At 49.4% G+C, this 12,512-nt stretch overlaps 1 protein-coding gene across 2 annotated transcripts in view; it reads left to right on the top strand.

The window, feature by feature from the left end:
* Window positions 1-12,512, top strand: part of LOC119174150 (uncharacterized) — a 278,504-nt gene that overhangs the window by 217,845 nt on the left and 48,147 nt on the right. For both annotated transcript variants that reach the window (XM_075896136.1, XM_037424972.2), the window contains exon 33: window positions 165-342. In XM_075896136.1, coding sequence (XP_075752251.1) covers window positions 165-342 — 178 coding nt within the window. The remainder of the gene's footprint in view (window positions 1-164; window positions 343-12,512) is intronic.

Raw genomic sequence — 12,512 nt, 5'->3', positions numbered from 1 at the left:
CAGCTCCTGGCCATGATCGCCATGCCTCAACTGCCACCAAAACTAGGCTACCCCCAACCCCCCTTGCTACAATGCGCCTCATAATCAAATCTTGTTTATCGCATGCATAACATGGTTTCAGTTGTGAAAGACTGGACGAACAAGTGGTGTGCCACATTGTGCAGTGACGGCATGTTTCGAAACAAGTGCAATGCCATGATGGTGGACCTGCTGCCTCTGGAGCTGGCTGAGGACCTCGACCAAGTGGAGTCTCTGATCCGCGAGTTCTACGACTTGACGGGCTCTGCGGTGGCGGCCTCTCTTCTCTCCAAGTGGCCCGACTCTGCCAAACTTTTTATCAAAGTGCGTACATTTTGAAGTATCTTTTGGGGAATTTCAACCACATAAGTGACAGCAATGGTCTGGATGCTTCACAATGGCCAGCTAATTTATATGCAGGAACAACTTTTCAGTGGTTTGTCATGCCTGAAGTACTGTCAGTTTTGTAATATAAATAACCCTCGGACCTAAGGATAAGGAATAATAGAGAGCTTTGAATATCGCAATGAATATTACTGTATTTGAATTTGCTTGCATTCAAATTTATGTGATTAGAAATCTTGAAACACTCAAAATTAACGAATAGATGCGCATTGGTGCCCATGTAAGCTTCTTGCAAAGATGGTTTCTCTGTCATGTAGGAATGCTGTACCATGATTACACCTGTACATAAAAAATTCGCAATGTCATGAAGCCCTACTTTAAGGTTAAAAGGACATATTACCCTGACATCGATTCATCATTTTTCAAGTTTAAAAGCTTGGTATACGGGCTTGTATGCTCTAAGTATAGTAGATTTTTTAGTGTAACATGCTTTACAGGTTACCGCTCGCGTTGTGCTAAAAGTAAATTCCTGCTACTATTTCCTTTGAATTGAAAAAAAAAAAAAACGTTTGCATGTACCTCAATTAAAAAAAATATTGGGCAGTTTTTTTGTTTTTGGGTCATAACAAATATGGGAATTTTCTTTGTAAGATGCAATATATACTTCTCGAAATCGATTCCAAATTATTTGGCCAAATTACAATTTTCTTCAACTTTGCTTTGAACATAAGATTTACTGTTAGCACAAGTCTACTAATGAGTCATCAAAAGGGCTGGCAAACCAAAGGTGTGTTTGAATTTCAAGAGATTCTTGTCAGAATACTTAATGATGGTGATTATATGTTGGTTGTAGTTATATAATAATTGTCACGAACTAAGCTTAAATCACTCACAACACACCATTTCAAACTTGCGACTCCCAACCACCACGCCGAACTCCTTTTTCTCCCACCCCCAACCCTAACCCCTCTTCTCCCCGTCCCGATGATGATGATGGTGCCATCACGTAGACCCTACTCTCGGCCAAGCACCGATGATGATGATGGTCCCGTCACGTAACGCCCTCTCTCGGCCACCCTCACAGGTTTCACTCTCCCCCCCCCCCCCCCTTTGAGATGTAAAGCCACCACTACACATCGCCTGCAGCTTCGTGGTAGAGTGTCAGCTGATCTCTGTGTCTCACATCGTGGCCACAACCTGTGTTGGGGTCCACTAGAACGAAGCATTATGTCTTACACGGCTCACTGCCCGAAAAGGACTGAAACGCCAGGGTGCAAGCTTCGAGGAGAAACCTTTGGTGGTATTGCTGAGGGAGTGGCCTTCGAGCAGAACGAGACCACCCTCCTGTGTTGTCAGTGGCCGCCTGTGCCAGTTGTAGCGAGTCTTCTGGGCATGCAACTTGTGGTCCTGGTATGCCCTGGAGAAGTCAAGCACCTCCTGTAGACACTTGGAGACCTCAGTGGCAAGTGCACGGTATGCTGTCACAGGAGGCTCTGCGTTGTATTTGGCTTCAGTCTGCGTCCATAAAGTTCTCAGCTTCCGGCCATAACAAAGGAAGGCAGGCGTGTAGCCCGTGACCATGCTTTCAGCCATGCGCATGGCTAGGGCAATTTCTGGGATGTGCTTGTCCCAGTCTTCATGGTTGGAACAATAAGCAGCAAGGCACTGCTTGATAGTGCCATTGTGGCGCTCCACCATTTGCCCGGCAGGGCGGTACAGAACTGTGTGTTGGTATTGTATGCTCCAGTGTTCAAGGAGCCCCTTCCACAACCTGCTTACAAAGGGCTTTCAATTGTCACTCGAAACAGAAACAGGTGTGCATGATTGAAAAAAACGTGGATCATGCAGGCCACCACATTTTTTCTGGTTGTTGCTCATAATGGGAAAAGTTCAATGAACTTGGTGAACTTGTCAATCACCACAAGAAGGTACTTGTGGCGCCGAGGCATCATAGGCAAGGGCAAAATTACGTCTACGCTGAGCTGTTCCATGGGGGCGGTGGCCCATTGGCTGTTCATCAGCCCTTCTGGCTTCTGGCGGTGGGCTTTAGTGCGCTGACAAACCTGGCAGCATCGCACATACTCGGGTATGTCCGAGCACCCAGCCAGCCACATAAAATTCTGAAAAATGCGTTTGAGGGTCTTAAAAAAGCCGGAGTGGCTGCTAATCTGGTGGTCATGCGACAGTTGCAGTACAAAGTTGCAGAGATGGTTTGTTAGCCAAGGTACTTTCCTGTTCCCTTGGGGCTGTGCAATCAACCCACTCTCTTCCATCTCGGTCATCTTTGCCAAGTCTTTGATCAAAGGTTGATCACTGCCAGTGGGTGGAAGCTTCCCTCCCTTCATTACAGGCCGTAGTTTTGACAGTATGGGGTCCTGCTCTTGTTCCTGGGCGAGAAGCCCTGCATCATTCAAGACAGTAGTGTCATCCACTTCAGATGCTACAGCAGCTGCCTCAAAGCTGATTCGTGGTCTGGGCTCTGGAACAGCCAGAGGGAACAGTGTCTCTTGTAGACTCCGGCCTGTAACTTCCTGGTGCTGGAGGAGAGCTCTGCTCAAAGCGTCGGCTAGCACATTTGCAAGTACCCGCTTGTGCTTGATCCTGCAGTTGAAACCTTGCAGCCTTAAAACCCAACGGTTTACACGTGGTGAGTTCTGGTCCATGGTGAACATCCAGGACAGTGAGGAGTGATCGCAATGGATGTCAAAATCGGTGAACTCTAGCCCCCGAATGCAGAGATGTTACTTGGCTCGCGACTTCACCTTAACTTGAGCAAGTCGGCGTGAAGCAAGCAGCGGACTTCAAAACGCCCAAGTCAGCCTTCGCGTTTCATAGATGCTCAGGCTGTCTTGCTTGGTCAAGTCAAAAACTAGCTTCAAAGCAGAAACTCGCTGCTCGCCTGCTAACGAGGGTAATAAGGAAGTTGTTTGCGTAAGGCATGCATTACATCAAAAAAAAGATCATACGTTTTAAAATAACTATAAAAACGAAGGGCCACAAGCATATTCTTGCCATTTTATGGCTAACGAGCGGCACGTGGTGCCTGTTGCCACAGCGATGTGCAATGTTGCTTCTGTAAAGCGTTCGTTGCCTGCTGGTTTTAGTGGCCACCCAATCGGGGTGCTTTTTCATGGTTGCTTGTTTGGAGGCGAAACAAGCATCGCGTTGGGTTCTTCCGTCTTTTTCTTTTTTTTTTTTTTTCAATTGAACGTTATGGCATGTATTTGTGCTGACCTGGCTCACTAGGTGACGCGATTTTCATGGTATTTGCCTTTCTGTTCGCCTGAGTGCATGCCTGTAGTGGACTAGGTCGCAGTTATATATGACAAAAAAAAAAACAAGTTCTGGGAACAAATGTGATTTGTATTCGTTCGTTGAGCTTGGTAAACAAGAGAAAAAGCGGGTGTCGGGACATTGCCCTCAGTAGAATTCTGTTTCACGGAGTGCAGCAGTGTCTCGCTGCATGATGGTGAAGCGGAAAAAAAAATCCGTGATAGGGTCACCTCTTTTTTATATGTGCGGAATTTTACGTAGCGTTGTGCTACAAGCGATGCCTTTCTGAGCGAGAAACAGCGGCCTAGACGGGACGAAAGGATAGACGAGGCACACAGACACAGCGCTGAGTCAATTTTGTACCGAAAAAGACGGAAATTGTCATCGTGTTTAAGAAAAAAACAGAAATGGCCTTTGCGGTTGTGGAACACTTCGGGGTCGTCCCCACCGAAGCTATTAATACGCACGTGTGAGTAGTCGACACAGTCTGTAACACCAGGGAACTTAGCCACTTCATAAAAGTCCCGCATAAGTATAGAAAGTGCTGCCGGCTGCGGAAAGCGCACTAGCATTGCGCACAGGTGCTTTGCGATGAGTAGCGTAACTTTTCCTACTGCACGGCAAACTGTCGACTGCGGAATGCTGAAGAGATTCCCGGTGACTGTTTGGAATGTGCCAGCGCCGTAAAACCCGAGAGCCATCAGTACAAGTAACACTGGAGGCACAGGCTGTCCTCGGTTGTCTCCACTTTCATGGAGCGGCAACATACCCAGCAGCTGCCGCACCGCGTTCTCCGTGAATCTGTATCGAGCATGGAATTGTTCCTCGTCGTAGAACTCCATCGGATTTCCTTGGTCACGTAAAGCGGGTCCAAGAACCTTCGGCAGGCAGTGCGCCTCAGAAAATGCTACGCTTATGGCGAGGCAAGCAAACTCAAAAGCCGCCACCCTCCGCGCGACATCCATTTGAGAGGTGGCCATGTTGGAATAACGCATGAAGTCGCTTTCAAGCTAGCCCCGCAGCTGACTTGAAACTTGTCCTGACTTCGACTGAGCCAAGTCGCCTTCAAGTCGTCCGCAAATTCGAGAACGATTTATGGCGAGCGGCAAGACTGCCTTGAGTCAAGAACGAGTCAAGTACGAGTCAAGTAACATCTCTGCATTCGGAGGTAGGTATGGTCGTAGCTTGTCCACTGTCCTCACCACAGCCAGACACTCGCATTCTTGCACTGTATAGCGCTTCTCTGCCTCAGTGAGGACTCTGCTAATCAAGCTAATTGGTCACAATGGAGCATTATTCTTGTCTGCCTGCAAAAGCACCGCTGTGATGCCGACTTCATTGGCGTCTGTTTTCACCACGAATGGTCTGTTGAGGTCCAGTAGGTTTACAATGACATCGTTGGCCAGGGACTGCTTAAGTGCTCTAAAGGCTTCCTCTTGCTGTAGCTCCCACTGCCAACGTTGGTTTTTCTTAAGGAGTTCTGTGAGTGGACGTGCAGTGATAGAAAATTGAGGTATGAACTCTTTGTAATAGCTAGCTAGTCCTAAGAATTAAGGCCTACAGCTGTTTGAGTGTTGTTGGTGGACTATAGTCCAGCACCGCACGCACTTTTTCCTTGTGGCCGGCCTACACTGCCCGGGCGATATTTCATGGCGAAAGAACTTCAGGTATTGACAGCACATGTGCACCTTTTCTGGGTTGATGGTTAGCTGTGCCAAGCTCATTCGCTTCAACACCTCCCGAACATGCTCGAGATGATCCTCCAGGGTCTGCGAATACACCAGGACATCATCGAGAAACGCCTTGGTGAACTGGTGATTGATTCCCTTTATTAGTCGGCCCATCACCTCCGGCAACTCCAAAAGACACTCTCATGAACTTGAAGGTTCCCCGATGGCAAATGAACGCTGTCTTTGGAATATCCTGCTCTTCAACAGGGATTTGAAAAAAAAAAAAAAAACCCGTGAGCGGTCAAAACTTCAGAACCACGTGGCTCGTCCCAGCTGTGCCAGCAACCAATCAGTCTTGGTGATGGGGTAGACTGGCACCTTAGTGCGTGCATTCAGCTGGCAGTATTTCACAGCCATGCGGTAGCCACCAGACTTCTCGACCAGGACTGGAGCACTGGTATGCTGACCTTCGCTAGGGTGGATGAGGTTCTGTGCTAGCAGGTTATGAATGCAGTTGTCCATGGTGGCCTGCTTCTTTGCATTCACTGGTCGCAGCTTCCATCGAACAGGTGGGTTGTCTCCCATGTCTATGCGATGCTCTGCTAGGCTTGTGTAGCCCCGAGTGGTGGTCAAGATTTCACTTAACTCTTCTAAAACGTGTTTCATGCGTGGGTCTAGGTCCGGTGAGTGGCCGGGAATGACCACATTGCAGGCTGCAGTCGCGTCCAGCACATTGACACACACACTGGCATCACCCTCAGCAAAAATGCACCGCAGACTGTCTCCAAAATCATCCACTGCCTCTGGCTGTTCCTTAACGGCCTTGACAAAGGGCACTATTCTGTGAGGTTCTGTGCCGACAGTCCAGCCACCAAGTGACATGTGCAGAGAGATGCCACTCACCATCGGGAAATTCCTACCAAGGACAACGTTGCGGCACAGGTCAGGAACGCACGAAAACTGCTGTCTGTGACAGCCAGCAGCCCACTCGATCCGACACTTTAAGAGACGTGGCTGACTGTGACCAGCCTGATGCCAAACGCAGCACACGTACGTCCGCCTTGTGTTTGGCTCTAGAAGCTTGCAACGCGGCGGCGGCGGGCGGTTTGAAGAAGCTTACACTTGAGCCTGTGTTTAGCAGAGCCTTGAATGTCGACGACCCGATATGTACGTCTATAAGGGGCTCTTTGCCACCGGCTGTGGTCACTACTTGGTGCACACTGCCGTAGGTGCCCGCAGGGGCAGCGCCTACTGCCACTGGTTTCCTGGGCACTCTGCTTGCAGGTGACCCGATCGCTGGCACCGGAAGCAAACAGGTGGCCCCATTCGTTGACCCGTGGCACAGTAACGAGAAATGTGGTCATGTGGTCGAATCCACCACAGCGATGGCACTGCACACGCATTGCTCCACTCATGGGCTCCTGCTGTGACCTTGGTCCCAGACGGTAGGGTGAGAACGGAGGTGCTGCGTCGCATGAGTGCTGGGCGGCTCCAGTGCAGCTGGATGCAGTGGCCAGGGATAAGTTGGCAGCACCGGTGGAGCAGCAGCGGACGAGGAGAACGGCACCGTCGTTATAGTGTTCGGCTGCGGCAGTGAGTGATGGTTGTTATAGTGTTCGGCTGCGGCAGTGAGCGATGGTTGAGGGCCGGGCTAGGGTGGAATGTCAGATCTCTGGCTACTTGGTTGCTCGAAGTGGTGGTGGTCTGTATTGGAGGCGACGCCAAGCCCGCTTCATTAAGCCATTGGCTGCTTTCACTAACTCGGCAAGGTTGTTGTAGGCACGCCCCTCCGCCAAATCTTGCAGCTCCTCCGCCAAATCTTGCAGCTGAGGGCACATCTGCCTCAGTATGCGCTGTACCTTCTTGGCTTTGGAGACCTCTTCCCTTATGCAGTCCTAAAACGCAGCGATCGCATAAATAAACTCCTTCAAATTCTCTTCTGGTTGGTGCGTGTGCTGTTCGAGCTCCGCCTTCAGGACACCCTTCGCGTCAATCGACGAGAACTTGGAGCGGAAGGCGGCAGTGAATTTGCTCACAGAAGTCGAACCTGCACACGAACTGCCACCACAATTTCGCGCTGCCCTCGAGGGCGGCCGGTACCACGAGTCAGTTGCTCATCGGCGGCGACCCTAGTCACGAGGCAGAAGTTTTCCAGGCGTTCATTCAAGAAACTCCTCCGGTGACCGCAAGTCTCTAACACCTGAGTAGTGGGGGAGGTGTACAGCGGTGAGCCAAGGCGCAAATTCGTCGCGGTGGCCCGAGGGACTGGGCCAGTGTTTGCGATCACAGTCCATGCTCCTATGCGTGGAGCTGTGGGCAGCGGCGTCGCCATCACTCGATCGCGCAAGACCGCCGCGATTTGTTCTATCGCGCTCCATTGCGGAGCCGTCGGTGCCCAGCGACAGGTTTTGAATGACTCGTTGGAGCCTAGGCATGTCATCCACTGCTGTTGTCGAGCCTGAAGCCATCTCGCACGATTCCTGACTTGTCACGAACTAAGCCTAAATCACTCGCAACACACCGCTTCGAACTTGCGACTCTCGACGACCACGCCGAACTGCTTTATTCCCCACACGCAACCCTAGGCCCTCTTCGCTTCATCCCAATGATAAAGATGGTGCCCTCGCGTAGTGCCCTCTCTGGGCCAAGTCCCGATGATGATGATGGCGCCGTCACGTAACATCCTCTCTCGGCCACCCTCACATAATTTATAGCTGAAGTGCTTAGTTCTGCAACCATAAGAATGCATTGTGTTAGGTGGGCTAGGAGACATGAAAGAAAATTAAGTGGAAGGAGATATATTCACTTGTTGCATTGGAAATGGGTGCTCCATGGTCATTGTACTAGCTCTGTAGTAATATCTGTACACCACTTACTGTATCTGAACATGAGGTAACAAACACACTCTTTCCACTCTAATTCTCAGACATATTCATCTGCATTCATATCAATGCTTTTAAGCTAAAAGTAGGCTTGTACAAATAGTGAATTTTAAGTTCAAAGCCAATAGTGACTTTAGTTGAATCATTTCTAAACGAATTTGAATAGTATATATATCGCATTTTATAAAGAAAATGCACATATCTCTCATGACTCAACTAGCCTGCACAGTATTTTTTAAAACTGAAACAAGGCCTCGGCCGATGCTACTTTTTCTGGTTCAAGGAAAGTGGAAACAACTTTGAACAGCAGCAGGACTTGACTTTCTGAAGAATGCAAATCCTGTAAAGCAGTATTTCTCAAATGGGGATCCGCGGACCCTACAAGGTCCGCAAAGCCATTTCTATGATTCGCGAAACCATCACCTGCATTTTTCTTTAGGTGTGACTGTGCCACGTATTAATGAACTGTCCAAAATGAAGTGATGTTGCACGTTTGTTTGATGCTTTTGGTAGCAATGAAAGGCACCTCTTTCAAGTTCCAGTTGTGTTAATTTACCTACGTACCCTCTCCCCTCCCCTCCACTGCAAGGGGTCCCCCATCACCTTCCTTCAGTCCACAAGGGGTCCCCGACACATCCATGACTGCGAGCCACTGCTGTAGAGCATGTTACATTTTAAAATGTACTATGCTTAGAGCACATAAGCCGGTATAGCAAGCCTTTTAAACTTAAAAAAAAAAGTCACAGCTTTGCCGCAAAGAAGAAGCAATGAATGCAGTAACAACAAATTAGAAGGTCACACGCAGAATGTCAAGCAGATTGAATCGTGCCCCGTGTTTCTCACACACAAATAGCTCACGAAACTACTCACAGGCACAAATGAATGCAAATAATCATCTCAGTTGTCACTTCGCTGTGTCTGAAAAGTGCACTCTTTTCGCAAACGGAGACTGTGCAACAATTCCAGTGATCATTGTGCGCCCAATAACAACATAATCGTTCCGATGAAACCCAAAGGCCAGCCAAGACATACAATTCTCTCCACCACGAGATAAGGGCACGCGAGTGAGCGTCCATGGGCTTTAGGTTTACCCCCTTCTCTCCGCAAGGGAAGATGAGAGCACACGCTGCCGCGCCAGGACGATGTGGCGACGCGCCTTTATAGCGCCATCTTGCTGGTAATGCTGAAGAAACGATTGTTCCCCACAGAGATGCCCGTCACCAGCGGTAAGTAGTAGATATAAATAACTTGCCATGTCAATGTTGAAGGACACGCAGTTCTTTGGCTTAGTGGTTAATGCCTCGAACTCACGTTTCAGAGGTCCCAAGTTTGATTCCGCGTGCCAGCCTTTTTCTGGAATTTTTTCTTTCTTGTGTTTTCATATAGATAGATACATATACATACACGGTGAGTTTTCATGGTTGCTTGTTTGGAGGCGAAACAAGCATCGCGTTGGGTTCTTCCGTCGTTTTTTTTTTTTCAATCGAACGCCATGGCATGTATTTGTGCTGACCTGGCTCACTAGGTGACGCGATTTTCATGGTATTTGCCTTTCTGTTCGCCTGAGTGCATGCCTGTAGTGGACTAGGTCGCAGTTATATATGACAAAAAAAAAAAAAAACAAGTTCTGGGAACAAATGTGATTTGTATTCGTTCATTGAGCTTGGTAAACAAGAGAAAAAGCGGGTGTCGGGACAGTGCCCTCAGTAGAATTCTGTTTCACGGAGTGCAGCAGTGTCTCGCTGCATTATGGTGAAGCGGAAAAAAAAACCCGTGATAGGGTCACCTCTTTTTTATATGTGCGGAATTTTACGTAGCGTTGTGCTACAAGCGATGCCTTTCTGAGCGAGAAACAGCGGCCTAGACGGGACGAAAGGATAGACGAGGCACACAGACACAGCGCTGAGTCAATTTTGTACCGAAAAAGACGGAAATTGTCATCGTGTTTAAGAAAAAAACAGAAATGGCCTTTGCAGTTGTGGAACACTTCGGGGTCGTCCCCACCGAAGCTATTAATACGCACGTGTGAGTAGTCGACACAGTCTGTAACACCAGGGAACTTAGCCACTTCATAAAAGTCCCGCATAAGTATAGAAAGTGCTGCCGGCTGCGGAAAGCGCACTAGCATTGCGCACAGGTGCTTTGCGATGAGTAGCGTAACTTTTCCTATTGCACGGCAAACTGTCGACTGCGGAATGCTGAAGAGATTCCCGGTGACTGTTTGGAATGTGCCAGCGCCGTAAAACCCGAGAGCCATCAGTAGCAGTAACACTGGAGGCACAGACTGTCCTCGGTTGTCTCCACTTTCATGGAGCGGCAACATACCCAGCAGCTGCCGCACCGCGTTCTCCGTGAATCTGTATCGAGCATGGAATTGTTCCTCGTCGTAGAACTCCATCGGATTTCCTTGGTCACGTAAAGCGGGTCCAAGAACCTTCGGCAGGCAGTGCGCCTCAGAAAATGCTACGCTTATGGCGAGGCAAGCAAACTCAAAAGCCGCCACCCTCCGCGCGACATCCATTTGAGAGGTGGCCATGTTGGAATAACGCATGAAGTCGCTTTCAAGCTAGCCCCGCAGCTGACTTGAAACTTGTCCTGACTTCGACTGAGCCAAGTCGCCTTCAAGTCGTCCGCAAGTTCGAGAACGATTTATGGCGAGCGGCAAGACTGCCTTGAGTCAAGAACGAGTCAAGTACGAGTCAAGTAACATCTCTGCATTTGGGGGTAGGTATGGTCGTAGCTTGTCCACTGTCCTCACCACAGCCAGACACTCGCATTCTTGCACTGTATAGCGCTTCTCTGCCTCAGTGAGGACTCTGCTAATCAAGCTAATTGGTCACAATGGAGCATTATTCTTGTCTGCCTGCAAAAGCACCGCTGTGATGCCGACTTCATTGGCGTCTGTTTTCACCACGAATGGTCTGTTGAGGTCCAGTAGGTTTACAATGACATCGTTGGCCAGGGACTGCTTAAGTGCTCTAAAGGCTTCCTCTTGCTGTAGCTCCCACTGCCAACGTTGGTTTTTCTTAAGGAGTTCTGTGAGTGGACGTGCAGTGATAGAAAATTGAGGTATGAACTCTTTGTAATAGCTAGCTAGTCCTAAGAATTAAGGCCTACAGCTGTTTGAGTGTTGTTGGTGGACTATAGTCCAGCACCGCACGCACTTTTTCCTTGTGGCCGGCCTACACTGCCCGGGCGATATTTCATGGCGAAAGAACTTCAGGTATTGACAGCACATGTGCACCTTTTCTGGGTTGATGGTTAGCTGTGCCAAGCTCATTCGCTTCAACACCTCCCGAACATGCTCGAGATGATCCTCCAGGGTCTGCGAATACACCAGGACATCATCGAGAAACGCCTTGGTGAACTGGTGATTGATTCCCTTTATTAGTCGGCCCATCACCTCCGGCAACTCCAAAAGACACTCTCATGAACTTGAAGGTTCCCCGATGGCAAATGAACGCTGTCTTTGGAATATCCTGCTCTTCAACAGGGATTTGAAAAAAAAAAAAAAAACCCGTGAGCGGTCAAAACTTCAGAACCACGTGGCTCGTCCCAGCTGTGCCAGCAACCAATCAGTCTTGGTGATGGGGTAGACTGGCACCTTAGTGCGTGCATTCAGCTGGCAGTATTTCACAGCCATGCGGTAGCCACCAGACTTCTCGACCAGGACTGGAGCACTGGTATGCTGACCTTCGCTAGGGTGGATGAGGTTCTGTGCTAGCAGGTTATGAATGCAGTTGTCCATGGTGGCCTGCTTCTTTGCATTCACTGGTCGCAGCTTCCATCGAACAGGTGGGTTGTCTCCCATGTCTATGCGATGCTCTGCTAGGCTTGTGTAGCCCCGAGTGGTGGTCAAGATTTCACTTAACTCTTCTAAAACGTGTTTCATGCGTGGGTCTAGGTCCGGTGAGTGGCCGGGAATGACCACATTGCAGGCTGCAGTCGCGTCCAGCACATTGACACACACACTGGCATCACCCTCAGCAAAAATGCACCGCAGACTGTCTCCAAAATCATCCACTGCCTCTGGCTGTTCCTTAACGGCCTTGACAAAGGGCACTATTCTGTGAGGTTCTGTGCCGACAGTCCAGCCACCAAGTGACATGTGCAGAGAGATGCCACTCACCATCGGGAAATTCCTACCAAGGACAACGTTGCGGCACAGGTCAGGAACGCACGAAAACTGCTGTCTGTGACAGCCAGCAGCCCACTCGATCCGACACTTTAAGAGACGTGGCTGACTGTGACCAGCCTGATGCCAAACGCAGCACACGTACGTCCGCCTTGTGTTTGGCTCTAGAAGCTTGCAACGCGGCGGCGG

Source organism: Rhipicephalus microplus, chromosome 5 (genome assembly GCF_043290135.1).
Source record: "Rhipicephalus microplus isolate Deutch F79 chromosome 5, USDA_Rmic, whole genome shotgun sequence".
NCBI lineage: Eukaryota > Metazoa > Arthropoda > Arachnida > Ixodida > Ixodidae > Rhipicephalus > Rhipicephalus microplus.
Note: the sequence above shows the minus strand (reverse complement) of the source record. Positions and strands in the feature narration are given on the sequence as shown.